The sequence below is a fragment of the Aptenodytes patagonicus genome, chromosome 3 (genome assembly GCF_965638725.1).
Source record: "Aptenodytes patagonicus chromosome 3, bAptPat1.pri.cur, whole genome shotgun sequence".
Lineage (NCBI taxonomy): Eukaryota > Metazoa > Chordata > Aves > Sphenisciformes > Spheniscidae > Aptenodytes > Aptenodytes patagonicus.
This window is the reverse complement of record NC_134951.1, coordinates 115,260,802-115,276,018: the sequence shown is the minus strand read 5'-3', so window position 1 is coordinate 115,276,018 and position 15,217 is coordinate 115,260,802. Positions and strand designations below refer to the sequence as shown.

At 35.8% G+C, this 15,217-nt stretch overlaps 1 protein-coding gene across 31 annotated transcripts in view; it reads left to right on the top strand.

Moving 5' to 3' along the window:
• Positions 1-15,217, top strand: part of NRXN1 (neurexin 1) — a 743,929-nt gene that overhangs the window by 78,316 nt on the left and 650,396 nt on the right. For 18 of the 31 annotated variants that reach the window (XM_076334780.1, XM_076334769.1, XM_076334767.1 and 15 more), the window contains exons 3-5: positions 6,465-6,482; positions 11,228-11,257; positions 12,059-12,070. The exons of 6 other annotated variants lie outside the window; for them this stretch is intronic. In XM_076334780.1, the coding sequence (XP_076190895.1) occupies positions 6,465-6,482; positions 11,228-11,257; positions 12,059-12,070 (60 nt within the window). The remainder of the gene's footprint in view (positions 1-6,464; positions 6,483-11,227; positions 11,258-12,058; positions 12,071-15,217) is intronic. 7 more of the 31 variants (XM_076334778.1, XM_076334773.1, XM_076334766.1 and 4 more) reach the window with 3 other exon arrangements.

The window sequence follows — 15,217 nt, the reverse complement described above, 5'->3', positions numbered from 1 at the left end:
TATTAGAAAATATTACAGGGTGTAGAATTAAATTGGGGGTGGGGGTATTTTCCCATTGGGAACAATAGCAGTGATTTGTCTGAATGATTTTTTTTCATCCATTATATTTGAATTCTTCATGGGAAACATTTCTCAGTGAGCTTTTTGTGCAAATGATGCAGATTGGTTCTGAGAAAACAATTTATTTGAACATGTTTGTGTTTAACAGGGTGTCAAAGTATTTGCTGCTGTTTATACTTGGTTTCTGTTCTCATTTGACCAGAGAAAATTCATAGATTCATACAAGTTATGGTCAGAATGTACTGCTATGAAAACATTAACCTGACCTCCTAAGTGGCAAAAGGCAGAATTTCTTCCAGTGATTCCTGCAATGCAGCCCAAAAGCAATGATTGATATACAGTTTCTGTTAGACAAAGGCTCTGTCTTAAGACTTCAGGGAAGAATTTCCCAGTATCCCAATGCTTATTTTATCTTTATTGAAAATTTTCATCTTATTTTCAGTTTGAACTTTTCTGACTCTCAATCCCAGCATTTGTCTGGTTGAAAGGACTTCCAGGTATCAAGAATCTTTCTCCCAACATTGATAGCTACAGATTGGGTTCAAGACACCTCTTAATCTCGTCTTTGATATATTCAATAGATTGAGCATTTTAGTGCTTTATTGTAAGACACGGTTGCTGAGTTTTCTTAGGTTTTTAATGCCATGGATGACTGTGGGAAAAGTTTTTTTTTTTGAAACCTCTTTCATTTTTTACTTCCTTTTAAATATATGAGCACTGGAACTAAACACAGTAATGGTTTTGGTTATGCCACAAAAAGTAATGCCATTTTCTATTTCTGTTCAGCATTTTGTTGCCTGTGCATTCAAGGCTTGCACTGCCCCCCCTTAGTTGCTGCTTCACAGTAGGAGCTCATCTACAGTAGCTTAACTAAAATGGTGTTGTCGTTATTTTATTCCCAATGTACTTGGGATACATAGCACTGTCTAGAAAAGGTGGCCTCACCTAGAGTAAATTCATGGATGTTAGTAGAATTTAGAGGTGTACTGAATTTGGGCTGATGGCTTTGTCTTGTACAAAACTGGCAGAAACATCTAATTGTGCCCTAATGATCCTCATTTGGCAGAAAGCCTCGTACTCATTTTTGGTCGACACGTCATCTGTGCTCCTGATGGTATCACACCTTTCTCCTGAGTCTCGTACAGGGCATTCCAGAAAAGAAGGGATCTTCACATAGATGTAGATAGAAAATGGAGCTAGAACAGAATCAAACTCCTGTTATTCTGAGAGTTCCCCCCTCCACCAAAAAAATCAGTAGCGTCCCTGTTATATTATATTTCTACCAACTGCACCGAAAAGTTGTTTTAATTGGTCCACCCAAAGCTGTGCGGAGTCTGGGAAAGGCTGTACATTGACTTCAGACCTAATGGGGCCATGTGGAAATGTAGGAACTCCTGGGCCCTCTTCCCTAGATTCTGGTGGATTTGCAGATTTTGCAAATGAATCTCAAATTTTGTTCCACGACACCCAGCTGTAGGAAATGCTGCTTCCCTATTTACTCAATATTTAAGCAGAAGGCTGCAAGAGAATCAGAGTTCTGTACTAGGTATCTTTATAATATATTTCTAATTATTCATAATTACAGTCAATAATTACAATCAATATTTACAGTGGTTTTCAAAGCTACATTTAAAAAAAAAAATGCAAATAATCCTAATGGAATTTGTCAGATACACAGCACTTGAGAATACCAATGCTAATAGCCACAGATTTTCAATGTATTGCTTTAGTTCAGCATTATTGAGACTATGACTGTTATGCTTTATAACATACTTTACAACATACTTCATGTTTTCATATCCTTTCCAAATATTTTCTTTTGGACCACATGTTTAATAAAACAATTTCTCTAACAATTTGAGAAACTAATGGGACAGACTAAGTTACGCTATGCAGGAGATGCTGTGTGCAGTCCCATAGAAAAAGCTGTCTCTTGAAGTGACATTTTCCAGTACAGTATTTTTAAGTAGATACATTTATAGAGAAGTATACCTATGCATTATTCTTTAGAGAAACAAAATATTGTATCTTAAATTTCTAGCCATCATTTTTATCACAAGACACCTGCATAAAAATAAGCTTCATTTTGAACTACTTCCCCACTACTCGTACTACTGAATATCTTATGAAATTTCATAAACTATGTCTGTGATATATTATACCTTTCATTGTTGCCAAATGTGATTTTGAACTATAATTTTGATGAGGGAAAAAAACCTATTAAAATGCCACTTCTAATATGTTATTTCTTACTATGTTATTTCTAGAATGCTATTTCTGTAACTTCAAAATACTAATGTACTGTTTCATCTGTTTATCATGAAAATACTGTTCTTATATAATTGTCAGGACAAATACTGTGCTCTGTATGTGGCTAAGGTGTAAATATTCTAGCAGAAGAAAAAAAATGTAATAGCAGAAATAACCACGAAACATATAAACACTTAGTTTTTTAAAAAATCAAAGTTTCCATGAAGCATCACCAAATATAAAAATGATTCTTGAATTAATGAAAATAACCTGTAAAAGCATGATTCCCATTTTTATATCACTGAATCATAGTAATATGCCAAAATAATTAGAATTGATTGGGCTTTTGCTGCAAAAAATATGGAGCAGATTCTTCTCTCAGCTCAGTAGGGACAGCCTGAGACAATTCATCTGAAGATAATAAGCCAGATTCACAGCCTGTGTAAGTTGTATAGTTCTACTGATTTCAACCATGTCATGCCAGATTTAAATCAACTGAGTATTTGGCTCAATATGGGCAGTCAACAATAGTGCTGAGAGCAGAATTTGGCCAAAGGAATTAGGTTGTAAACGCAGAAATTAGCAGTGCAATTTAGTATCATTGGTGGTGGGGGTGGGGGAAGGTCCAGGAAATAAGCATTTGCAGTGGATGAAGACCTATCTAGTTCTTCAAGTGAGTAGCTCAATGCGAGGTGAAAACAGAGGACTTTTCACATCTACTAGAAGTCAGAGTGCTGAAGAGAAAGTTACCTGTCTGGCCAGTCATCTGATTGCTAATGGAGGCTGTAAGGCCATTCTGTTCCTCTGCTGTTGTATTGACAGTCCCTTTTAGCCCCTTGTCTTGTACCTGGGCTGTGCATTGGTGAAAATCATTGGTACGATCAGCTGGTGCAGAAAGGGCTAAGAGCCATTATGTGCCAATGCCGACAGGCTAGGAGATGGCACTTTGGGTCTTGAAAGCCTCTGGTTCCACTGATGCCAACAGAGCTACTCAGTAGACAATATAAGGTCCTCCAGGGTGGATGGATGTAAATGTGGGTAAATTCAGACTATGGGTGGCTAAATCATCAGCAATGACAGAAATGTATAATACGGCTCCACTCTCCTCCAGGTACATAAATTTTACACCAGTGCAACTGTAATGACATAAATACAGTTACTCCTGATTTAAATGAGGAAAATTTTGTTCCCTCCAAACTGCAAAATTAAGACGTTGATAGTATACATGGCTTTCAAAGAGTTTCCCTTTTATTTTTTTCTTTTAAGAGTGGCTGGAGTAAACAAAATGAATAAAAAGCAAAGATAGAATTTGGATCTTCTGGTGTCTTAGTCTCTGCTTAGAAGAATAGGCCATGCCAAGAAAACAGGAATCGGGAAAGTCAAGCAAAGTGTTAGTGATATGGAAATATATCAGCCATCACAAAAAACCACCTTAAATAAAGAAAATAAATAATAGTGCTCAATGGTAATCTAACGTAAAAACCTTATAAAGTACCATAAAGAAGCTGAACTAATTTTTTTCTTTTCTGTTTAAGGTGCTTTAACTTACCATGACAAAAACACGTGGAGGAATGAATTTTCATTGCTGTTTACTAGTGTATAGGGGTTTGGCTATATACACTGTTTTATTCACAGAGCAAGAATTCAACACTTTCAATTTTATTTAATTCAAAATGTTTTGACAGTTTAATTTACTACCACTTAAAACTAATCAATCAGACATTTAGGGGAAGCTGCTCAGGTAGTGTAAATCTTTCTGGTTACAGAGTCATCAAAAAAGCCATAGCAATCACTGCTAAGAATAGGGCCCATGATATAAAACAAAATATGCTAAACCCTGTAACCAGAGGAGTTTAACCATCTGATGCTGCCTGTGATGTCATTTTCAGAACTCTCCCTTTGACTCTGACATCATGAGCAACAGAACTGGCCTTTTAGCAAGTTCACATGTTGGTTTTAAGTAATCATGTTAAGCTAAGTATGGCCACCAAAAAGGATGTCATTGCAGTATTGGTATTGCAATACACCAACACTGCGGTAACCAGGACTAGATGAAGGAGCCTGAAGTTATACTACAATTGAAATAACTAATTTATTTTTCATTAAGTTTGGGGGCTTTTGTACTTAAAGAAAGGAAATTACTATATGCAGTTAAAGGAAGAAGGCTCTTCCAGAAAAGTTTAGCTATAAGCTATTTCTAATAGCCCAAATATCACTGTAATATACACTGCGTATAGAATAGAATATCTTTATCTTGTGAAATTGGGTGTTTTTCATTTTCTCAGTGAACTTTATTTGATTTGTTGATCTTCAGGTGTCTACTCACAGCAGGCATACTGGTTTTCTTTTTTTTTTTTTCTTTTCAGCCTCTTACTTTCCTAAATGCATGAAACAGTATGTACCCTTTGCACTTTCACAACAAACCAAATTTCAGGCAGTGAGATTTTAGAAGTCTAAATTTAGAGTGTGTGCATGGAAAAGGTGATTTATAATATCTTAAGCCAAATAACTTTATCTGGTCTGACCTATGAGTATTACAACTAAAAACTGAGAGACTTAAACCCTTAATATTCATTGTTTGTAGTAGTTATTTTTTTTAAAGTGGTAAACTTTTCAAATTATTTATTGGAATACTCTCTAGTTATGATGAGATTTTTCAGTGTTTTGTGGCATTGACTTATAAAGGCTTTTCATTACGAAAAGTGACACATTCTGGCAGGAAATTGCTATGCTTAAGAGATATCATTGAGCCCAGTTCTGTGTAACTCATTTTATTCTCTCCTGGTTTACAATATATTCAAATTAGTTTAGATCGCATTTCTTAATAGTCACATGAAAAGGTATTTTCCTGTAGGAAAACTCCATGAGAAATGACCTGTAAAGACAGAACTGGGCTTCAATTTGTAATTGCTTGTGAGTGCTCGCTCCCCAGAAAGTGTTGGTGGAGGGAAGAGATCTCCCGAGCAGTCAGACTGCTGTGTTGTCACCCTTCCCCGGTTCTTTGTTGGTTTCGCACAGTCCATCTCCTTGAATTCCATGTTGTTTTTCCTTTGTTATTTTACCTTTCCCGTTTTCTCTCTCCCTTGAGATATCTTTGTACTCTCTCCTGTCCTCTCCTCAGTCAAAATCATAATGGGCAACAGAGACATACTCCCTCAAAATCATCTACCTAGTGGAGGAGCTGAGGACTATAGAGACTAGCATGAGTACTAGGACACTGAGCCTGTTTCTTAACTTTAAATTCTGTCCACTTAATTAGCTGAGGCTCAATTACTAGTCCCCTCTTGCTTCGTAGGCTTTGGGGGAACCTTCTTTCCTGTGCCCCATATTGATGTTGGGCTGGGGACAAAAGGCCAAATTATTGCTTGTTGATAGCAATTTAGTTGCTGACAGATAGTTTACTTAGGCAAAATGCCCTTTGACCTAATCCGGGGGCAGAACCCATGCCTGAGATTTCTGTGGCCTTTGCTAGCTGTACTAGGCAGAGAATTGATTGATTTTTTTTTTAAGACATGCAAGTTTCTGATGCTGACAAATGCTGTGAGACATGATCCTACATTTCTGAGTTATTCCACCCAGTTTAAGTGACAGTTTTTCCACACTGGATTCAGAGATCTGACCCAATGACCAGAGTAGGTGTCTCAGTAATGAGTGCAGGATCAGCCACACTGCCTGTGGTAACATCATCACAGCATATTCTAAAACTTAAGTTATCTTGTTCGATCTGTTTAAAGTCATCTACTTCATACAGGTCATTAAGGAAAATTCAGAATGGGAAAGTAGAAGCAAATGAACTTAGAATCCCTATCACAAATGACTGATGGCTTTAAAATATATAGTTATAAAAGTCTTACAAGAAGGTCCTCTGATTAATGACTAATAATAATTGAACTTAGAAAGAGCTGCAGTAAATCCTGTACAATTTTTGCACTTTGGAAACAGTATTGTTTTATTTCATATCACGTAAATTTTGTTAAATAGAAGAAACACTGCTTCCCTGGTGCTTTTGTTTTTCCCTCTGGATTGTAGCAATGGAGCACTTGCATGTTGTGTTTGATGCCTTGCATGATGAAGACATGCAATGGCAAGTTCCAGTCTGCATGCTGCTTAATGAATGTTTTCCTTTTCTCTCCTTCCCTGTTATGTGCTTACAGAAGACAACTATGTGGAAGGTGGGTGCTTTCTACCTTATTTTCCTAAGCTCTTGTTTTTCCCTTCTGTTTAGTGGGTTTTTTCCCCTTCTGCTTAATGTTATAAAAGTACGCATATCATTCAGTACGGTAAGTTGCATTTTTTTACCCATAAAGGTATACAAGTTTATTAGATAAGTGTGATTTCTTTTTCCATGCAGAACACAAGCAAAGCTCCATTTTAATCTTGGCCTTACTGGTGTAATTCCAGAATATCCCCACTGAAACAATGGGATTTATACTCATATGACTGATATCACCCTTCAAAATCATTCAGATTTGCAGAGGACTGATTTCTTCTCATGTTCTGTATGAAAAACACTTCAAGAAACTATTTGTTTCATTAGTGTGGAGCATAAATCCTCCTCATAAGAATGTAATGCATGTTAAATACCTATATTTTAATTGCTTAGGAAAATGGAAAGCGTTTTTCTCTTCAATACTACAAATCTTGCTTACTGTATTATTCTTTACAGCACAAAGTTTTAGGAAAAAAGTTTTTTTGTCTAACTTTTCAACATAATGCACTCTGCCTTTTCGACACTGTGAAAGAAGCCGCATGTGATTTTAATAATAATGTTGGTATGTAATTAAGTCCCTTTAAAGAAAGTATGGCACAGGGCAGTGGAAACTAAAGCACAATGCCATCTAGCCTGAATATTGGTAAGTATGTCTATTAGCTGGTAAAACATATTGTGTACATATATGTCATAGTTTTAAAGGTACAGAATATGCTTCACAGATCAGATATTGCTGGGAATCAATACTATCTTTTTGCTTATAAGCCAAAAGGTGCAGGTGCTTTTTTATGTACAAGTGCTTTTAAAAGTCTCTCTGGGCTGAACCTTTGCATACTGGATAAACAATTAGCTATTTGAAAAATGAGTTTATCTAAACTGAGCAATAACTTTTATTTTATTTTTTCCAGTACTTTTAAAACTATTTTTAAATCAAGGACTTTGTAAGCTAACGCGTATGCAAAGTGACTGCCCTGGCACAGCTCTGACGCAGGGTCCTGTAGTAAGCCACTGTGGGGCGTGAGTTCATTCAGGATTCAGGTCACTGTGGGCCACTGCCTGCCTGTTCAGTGGCAATTTTCTTAAAAAGCCCAGAAGTATCTGTTCTGAGTTTCTCTATGCTACTGTATACAAGGGCAAAAAGAGGTGCTTAGATTTAGCACATACATGATGCTGTGCAATTTTATTAAAATATATGCTACCAGTAGGAGAAAGAAAATTTAAACAATTCTGATGCTTTAATTGTGTGCACTGTCACACACATACATATCAATACAATTTCCTTTTCATTGTGAAATAAAAATGTATTCAAAAACATTGGGATAGGAATTCTAACTGAAAAACATAAAAGCCTATAACTAAGCACCTAATCTTATGTTTGATCTGTACATAAAACTCTTACTGGTGTCAACATGAGTCTCAAATGTGAATTAGGATCAGTGTAACTAGATAAGGAGGTTCAATTTGATTTCACGTATTCATTTATGCACAGCAGTACAAGCTAAAGCCTGGATAACAGTTAATCCAGACTTTACCTGAGTCTAATTCCTAAAACTGCAACCTTAAATTTATTCCAACACAGATCTGGATGCTTATGCATACATTAAAGTTACAAAGGATGTATATGTAAAGAATGGAAGCATAGAATGTGTATCCAAAGCACAATCTGGAAACCGAGCTATAATTTTTCATCTTTGATTTCTGTGATATCTGAGCATCTCTGTAAGTTAGGCTACATAAGAAAACAGAAGGATTTAGTATTCACAGAGTTAAATTTGTATATATTGCTGGTATGAAAAGGCTACATTTTATTCATTTTACTAAAACTGTTCAAGGCTTGAACATGTTCACCACAGGTTTACCATGTTTAAATTTTGTTTTGGCCTGTGCTCTGCATGGAACTCACACACCAAATCTTGAAAATCTCCTATCTTCCTATCCACTTTCACTATCCCATCCTGTGCCCCTTAACTCTCTCCTCTTGGAGTCAAGTTCAGTATAAAGATGGAGTGGATCACACATGAGGCATTCCTACTAAATCTTGAATTCCTAATTCACAAAGAAAAGGCTTCTATCATTCTGCTTATGAAGTAATGGTGCACAAATGACTATTTTCAATGTGTGGTATGCCTATACCTGGCTCGTTAAGGCTAGAACTTTCTATGACTATCCATTGTGGTGTTCTCGATTATAAGCAGACTGTCATTTTGAAAAGTTAGCAGCAATTGCTATCATGGTAGATTTATCTGTATCATTTTAAACCCCTCTGTGGATTGCAGAGGTACAGTAATAGTAATTCTTCACTCTTCCATAGCCTTCATCCATAGATCGCAAAAATATAAAATAATACGTACTTTTAGCAAGTAAGTATAAGTAACCTTACTGCTTCACAAATAAAGTAACATACAGAATCAAACAAAATACAGTGTCTTGAGAACTAGTACTAAATTTTTTAATCAATAGATGTTTGGTTTGAGCAGTGTATTTTTTTTACATTCACTTGACTTCCTTTTTTAGTTGAACAGCACTGTAAGTGACTCTTAAAATTCAAGTGGTTTCTATGATGTTTTCAAGAGGCACTTCTGCCATTTACGTTTTTTTCAAATTATATAAGAATCACGTATTTACAACTGACCAATTTCACATATCATTTTAGCAAAAATAATATCTATCAAGCAGTGGTAGTCTCCTGAAGCTAGGCCTTTTGTTTAGGTCCTTATAGCTATAAAGACCATATTTAAATGTAAGCTAGTAAGAGATGACCTTCTTTGCATTCCCCTAGGAGACATGACAGCGATTTGCTTCATACCTTCTAAGAGCTGAAAGAGCTCACATAAAGTAGCTGCTGAAAAGTCACAATTTTATTAAGAAAAAAGATGTTGTAACGTTAGATTAGTTTCGCCTTCCCTCTATCGGATACAGTTAAGCCCAAGACAAAAGTCTGAGATTTCCTACTGTAGTGCCAACAGAAAAAGTTTAAAGCAGAAAGACAAGTTAAAATATAACATTTAACTTGCCAAAAGACAAGTTAAATAATCACATGAAGAGACTGATACTTCCAGAAGGCCATGAAGGGACGTTCAGCATTAAAAGAATGAAGCTTGACCATGGGTCTTTATACTTTGTGTTTTCAGCATACCTCTCTCAGTTGCAGCAACACTTACAGAGAAAGAACACGCATGAAAACATTTCTACTCTTTCACAAGCTGCTAACTGCAGCACAGCTGTGTGATGTTTTCCAAGCAATGCTTAAGTAGGCATCCCTTCAGGATCACACTCAGCTTTCATTTACACCACTGTAAGCCCCAGGTAATCCCACCAGCTGCGGGGCGCTGTATTTGGAAACAGAATCTATTGCACAAGAGATGGGGCACATCAGGCCCTTCAGTTTAACTAGGCATCTAAAAAGAGTGACATTAAAAAGCACTAATTCAGCAAAACCATTGTTAGTCTATTTGGAACATCACTTGAGATTTGGAACTGATAAGATATGAATCCTTTAAGACTGATTGCAGTCCAGAGTATCTTCTTTGAACTCCCCCCATGTACTATGAGTCATTTGTGCACCTAATTTTCTTTGCGAATTAGAAAACACAGGAACTCTCTAGGAAGTCTGCTTTCCAATAAAGAGCAGGATATTTTATTGCACACCTTCTTTGTGTGAATTAATTTTAATTAATTGCAAATAAGAAAATAATGTATCACTTTCTATAGTTGTTGAAGAAGAGGAGCACATTTAAGACATGAGCAATTAATGACTTCTAAAATGGATCCTAAAACAGCGAAGTTCAACAAGAATAAGCCTGTTTTTTAAACCAGACATAAAATGTGAAAAACCTTCATATTTCTAGAAAAATGTTCTCCCTACATCACATTATTCTCAGTGAGAATATAAGTACCATTTTATTATCATGAATTAAAAAAGCTGAATATTTTTGGTTAAAGAGTAACAAAATTTGGCTCTGGTTGAGTGATTATCATTATGGACATCTGTTTTGAAATGTCACTAGACGTATACTGGTATGATTGGATTTCATCTCACAATACAAATATGAAGTAAAATCTATTTATCACAGATTTATGAAGTTGCTTCAGAAGATGTCACTTAAATTTTCTTTATTGCTATGTATTTTATATTACATATGTAATAATTTGCCTTCTCTGGAACAAATTCATTCTACTCTCACGTTTCACACAAATAAGGAGACATCCCTTGCATTATCATTTCAATGTGATGAAGAAATTTTATTTAATTACCTGAAATGCTCATTTTTATGAGGGGAAAAAGATCAGACCCAGCCCATTTTTCAGGTTTACACTTCTCCAGGTTTTTAACGTCATTTCACAAGTAGAGGACAGGAAGTCCTCCCAGCAAAGTGTTCAAAGCAATATAATCAAAATACAATAAAGACAGATGGAACATTAAAGGAATTGGTTGGATTTGAAAGCATTTTATTATTTTCTGTGACCCCAACTACTGCACAGAAGAAATACACAATAAAGCAGCACCCAGTGTTTGAATTGCAGTTCTGTTACTCGTAGCCCAAAGCATTCCAACCAGTGGTTGAAAAATGCTCTTTGATTTCCCTCTGTGATACAGACATCTCATAGGAAACAGATGCCTGTCACAAAACATTTTTGTCACTGTGACAACACCACCTTCCCGTGCTCCCTTGTTCATTGCTGACTGTGCTCTTGTTTCCCTTCAAGGTCTGGCGCACCTGATGATGGGCGACCAAGGTATGGGCTCTGTTCCTTTTCCACTCTGCTTTCATTGTTTCTTCTTGTTCTGTAGCTGCTTTGAATCCATCACTGCAAATGATGGGCAAATGCTTGAAAGCTGTCTTTGGCTGCAAATAAACACATGGTTTTAGTCACATCTTTTCTTATTTCTTTTTTGTTTGTTTGTTTGCTCTGTAAGCTTTTGTCCTTCCTGCCTCCTCAACTCCCCCTCTCGCAATATAATAACTGAAAAGAGGTGAGAGAAATAAGAAGGTGATTAAGAAAATTTCATGTATTTATCAAAAAATACAATTATGGGTGTTTCTATAAAAGATAAACGAAGCACAAGAGCACTCTTCAGATAGTTCCTGAAAGAAGATACTCAGCTTGTCACATTGTACACATTGAAGAGTCCATTTACATTAATGCATGGCTGATTGGAAATGTGCAGAAAGCACCTGCTCCTGGCTTCTGGAATGCTGAGAGTACAATTTTGTAACCTAACGATATCAGTGATTTTTTTTCCTCCTAACCCATTGTCCATGTTACTTTTGTGTCGCTCTTTCTTATCTAAGCATGGGTTATTTCTGTGTTTCTCTGCATGTACATGATTGGAAAAAAAATAAACTAAATCCCTAATATGACACTGATTGAATCTCCATTTGTCTCCAGACACTTACCTTATACTTTGTCTCTTCATGTTCAGATACTATTGCATTTACATATACTCATGACTCTTACTGTTGTTTCTCTCCTCTTCTTTATTCTCTTTCTGTCTGGAAATGCTTTCTTCATGGAACCATTTCACCAAATCCATAGGTAAAAGTAAAGGTATTACATGATTTTTTTTTATTTTTTAATGCCATCAGTATACTTTAATGTATGTATAAGTAATGCAAATAAATGTAAATCTTTTTGCACTGATAACATGAGGTAGGTATATTTTTAAAGTAAATATTTCATGGATATCAAGGTAAGGAGAAGTATCCTAAAGTACAGGCTGACCTTTTTTAAAGTTTGTCTACTGGTTTTGTGAGAGATGTAAAGCTTTGGCAGTGATAAAGGAGGCTACAGTTATAGAAAGCATTCAGGATGAAATAACAGCCACGTTTTGAGGTATGCATTTTTCTGTTCTCAAAGAATTGTAGTCTAAACCACCAGGCACAGGAAAAAGCACGATGTTGTTCGACAGAGACTCTCTGGAGATAATCTGTCCAGGGCCATTCCACAGCTTGATGTAAGTTTTAAAACTGAATAGCACTGACTTCAGCAAGTCTCTGCTATCAGCCGATCACATTTGCCCTGAGATTTTCCTTGTATGTTAATCACTTTGATTATATCTGAGACAAGAATTGGACAGAGGAACGAGGAAGAATGAATGCCAAAGAGAAGTGTGGGGGTTTTTTTCAAAATTTTTTTACTCTTTTTTGTTTCTTTCTGTAAAGAATACCAGCTATGTTTACTTTCTTTCTCCTGGAGGGAACATGTGCAGTAGGGTCAAGACTTTTCCTGTATAAATAAACACCAGGTTTTGCTATGAGGATGCTTGTTAACAGACATCACGTAAATATATTTTTATGATAACAAGCTGGTCATTAAAAGCCATTAAATCTGTGTTACATATGATGAATAATACAGTTCTATTCATCTTAAGCATTTGTCAGGGTGTGCCTACTCTTGGTCTAAATCAGAAATCCAATCTGCATGGTCGTACTTTGCTAACTAGTTAAATTAGAAACAACCTTCTGGGTTAATTGGTGTCTTGGCTGATGTAGTGTTTCCACACCTAGAAAGTTCGTGTGATGCAAAGACTGTATTTACAAACCTGTAGTGTCTCATTCCTCTTCATATCAGACTCTCTGGAGAGACTGTATACCTGGTTATAGATGGAATACTATTTAAAGGGTTATGTGTGTTCTGGGGCTGTAAATCTTCTTGCTTAGGAAAAGTTTTAAGCAAGTAGAATGAAAAACGGTCTACTGATTTCTTTGTTTTATAGGATTGTTTTGTTTGTTGGATGGCTGATCCTTGTGGTTTTCTTAACAGTACCTTGCATGTATAACTTCCTCATTACTTATTCTTACTATCTTATTCCTTAATGGTAGATGTCTTGGGTGGAGTTACCTTAAAATGGCATTTTATAGTGACTGAACCTTGACATTATAGACCATTTCTATTAATATTAAGGAATTCTTTCCCTAGATTATTCTATACACAGAATACATGATGTAGTATGTACAATGCTGAAGGATTTTTGTATAAAAGTATGAAAACATGAATATTATGAATATGCATTATGATTAGTAGTTGATCTGGAAAGCAGATTTTAGCAAAACAAAACCTTTGCAAGTATTGTGCGATAGTTAGACATTTATACTTTTATTTTAAAAGGTTTAACAATTATATTCACAAAAAATGACCTTGGATATATCATCTACATTAATGTTTAATGATGTGCCATGTGACATAATTTAAACACCAGTCACCAGTCATCTAATCATTTGACTACATTTTTCTTTTCACATTTTAATTTTTTATTAGATTTATCCAGTTTATATGGGAATACTGATTACATTACTTTGTTTTGATAATCACAACATTTCTTCTGCAAATATAATGGTGTATATTTGTTCAAATGGATGGAAAGGGTTTATATGTATACAAACTCCAGTTGCTTGTAACAGAAAATGTCCCTCGATATTGAACCATATCCTCAACCAGGGGAAAATGGCCTCATTTTATTGACTATCCTGAAACTACACTAATATCTGCTGTTGAAACATATGCCCTTGAAACAGTTGTGATAACACACATTTGTAATACATGACAATATAACAAAGTAGGAGGGTGATGGAAAGGAACGAAGGGACAAAAGAGGAGCTCAGCATTGAATTCATTTGCACCTATTTCAATCTTTCATTATAAGTTCAATTCCTTTAGAGGTAGGTAAGGTCAGTAACAAAAGTGATTGCAAAATTCTGAGTGATTACATCATGAATTAATCTTATTTTGGAAATATAAGCAGTAAAAAACTTTTAAGAATCTTTACTATGTAATTTGCCCTGAAGAGTATAAATGACTGAAGTACCACCATCTTCTTTAGTTGTGTAGATATTCTTTGGGATACTGGAAAGGAAAAAAACCCAATGTACCTTCCGAATTAGGACAGGATATTGACAGGGCAGGGACCTGGTGGTCCTGGAAGGAGGGGTGAGGCAGCCTTTCCAAGCGGGCAAGCAATACAAAATCCAGTACGATCTCACTGGACACACCTGCTATTTGTCATTTAGTTGTAAATATAAATTGGGATACTCTGGATAATTTCCCCACAAAGTTTGTACTGAAGCTTTATCAATATTAAGAAAGCTGTCACTGTCCCTTAGAGAAAGGCAGAAGCAAAGCTCAGAAGATGTCACAGTGCTGAGACATCTGTCAGTACTTGAGGTCATATAACTCGATCTATTTACAAAACCAGCTACATAAAGGAGGATATAACATAAAGCCAAGAGCCTGTACAGAAGTTTGTCTCATAACTTTAGAGCTATACAAAACTTGTTTCCTGATCCATTACTCCTTGTAGATGCTAAGCCTAATTCTAGGAAGAGCTGCAAGCTTTTAGTTGTACTGGCATTCATTTATTTTCTGATAAACAACATATATGTTCAGAAATACTTAGGAATTCCTTTTTTTCCCCCCCTAGAAATCACCTACCTGTATACAACTTTAGCAGTAGAATTGTCGCAGCTGTGGGGTTCACGTTTTTATTAGACCACTTGAATATGCTACTCAGAGGAATTGTTTGAATTTGAAGCAGACCTTGAAGTCTGCTGCTCATAACAGACATGGAAAAGGATTTCTTTGCCCAAAACAAATTTGTGCCCAAACAAATTTGTGCTCAAACAAATATTGCCTGCTTTCTCCAACTATTTTAGATGGTCTAATAAAACTACCATTTCTACCTATAGGCCTTACCTCGTC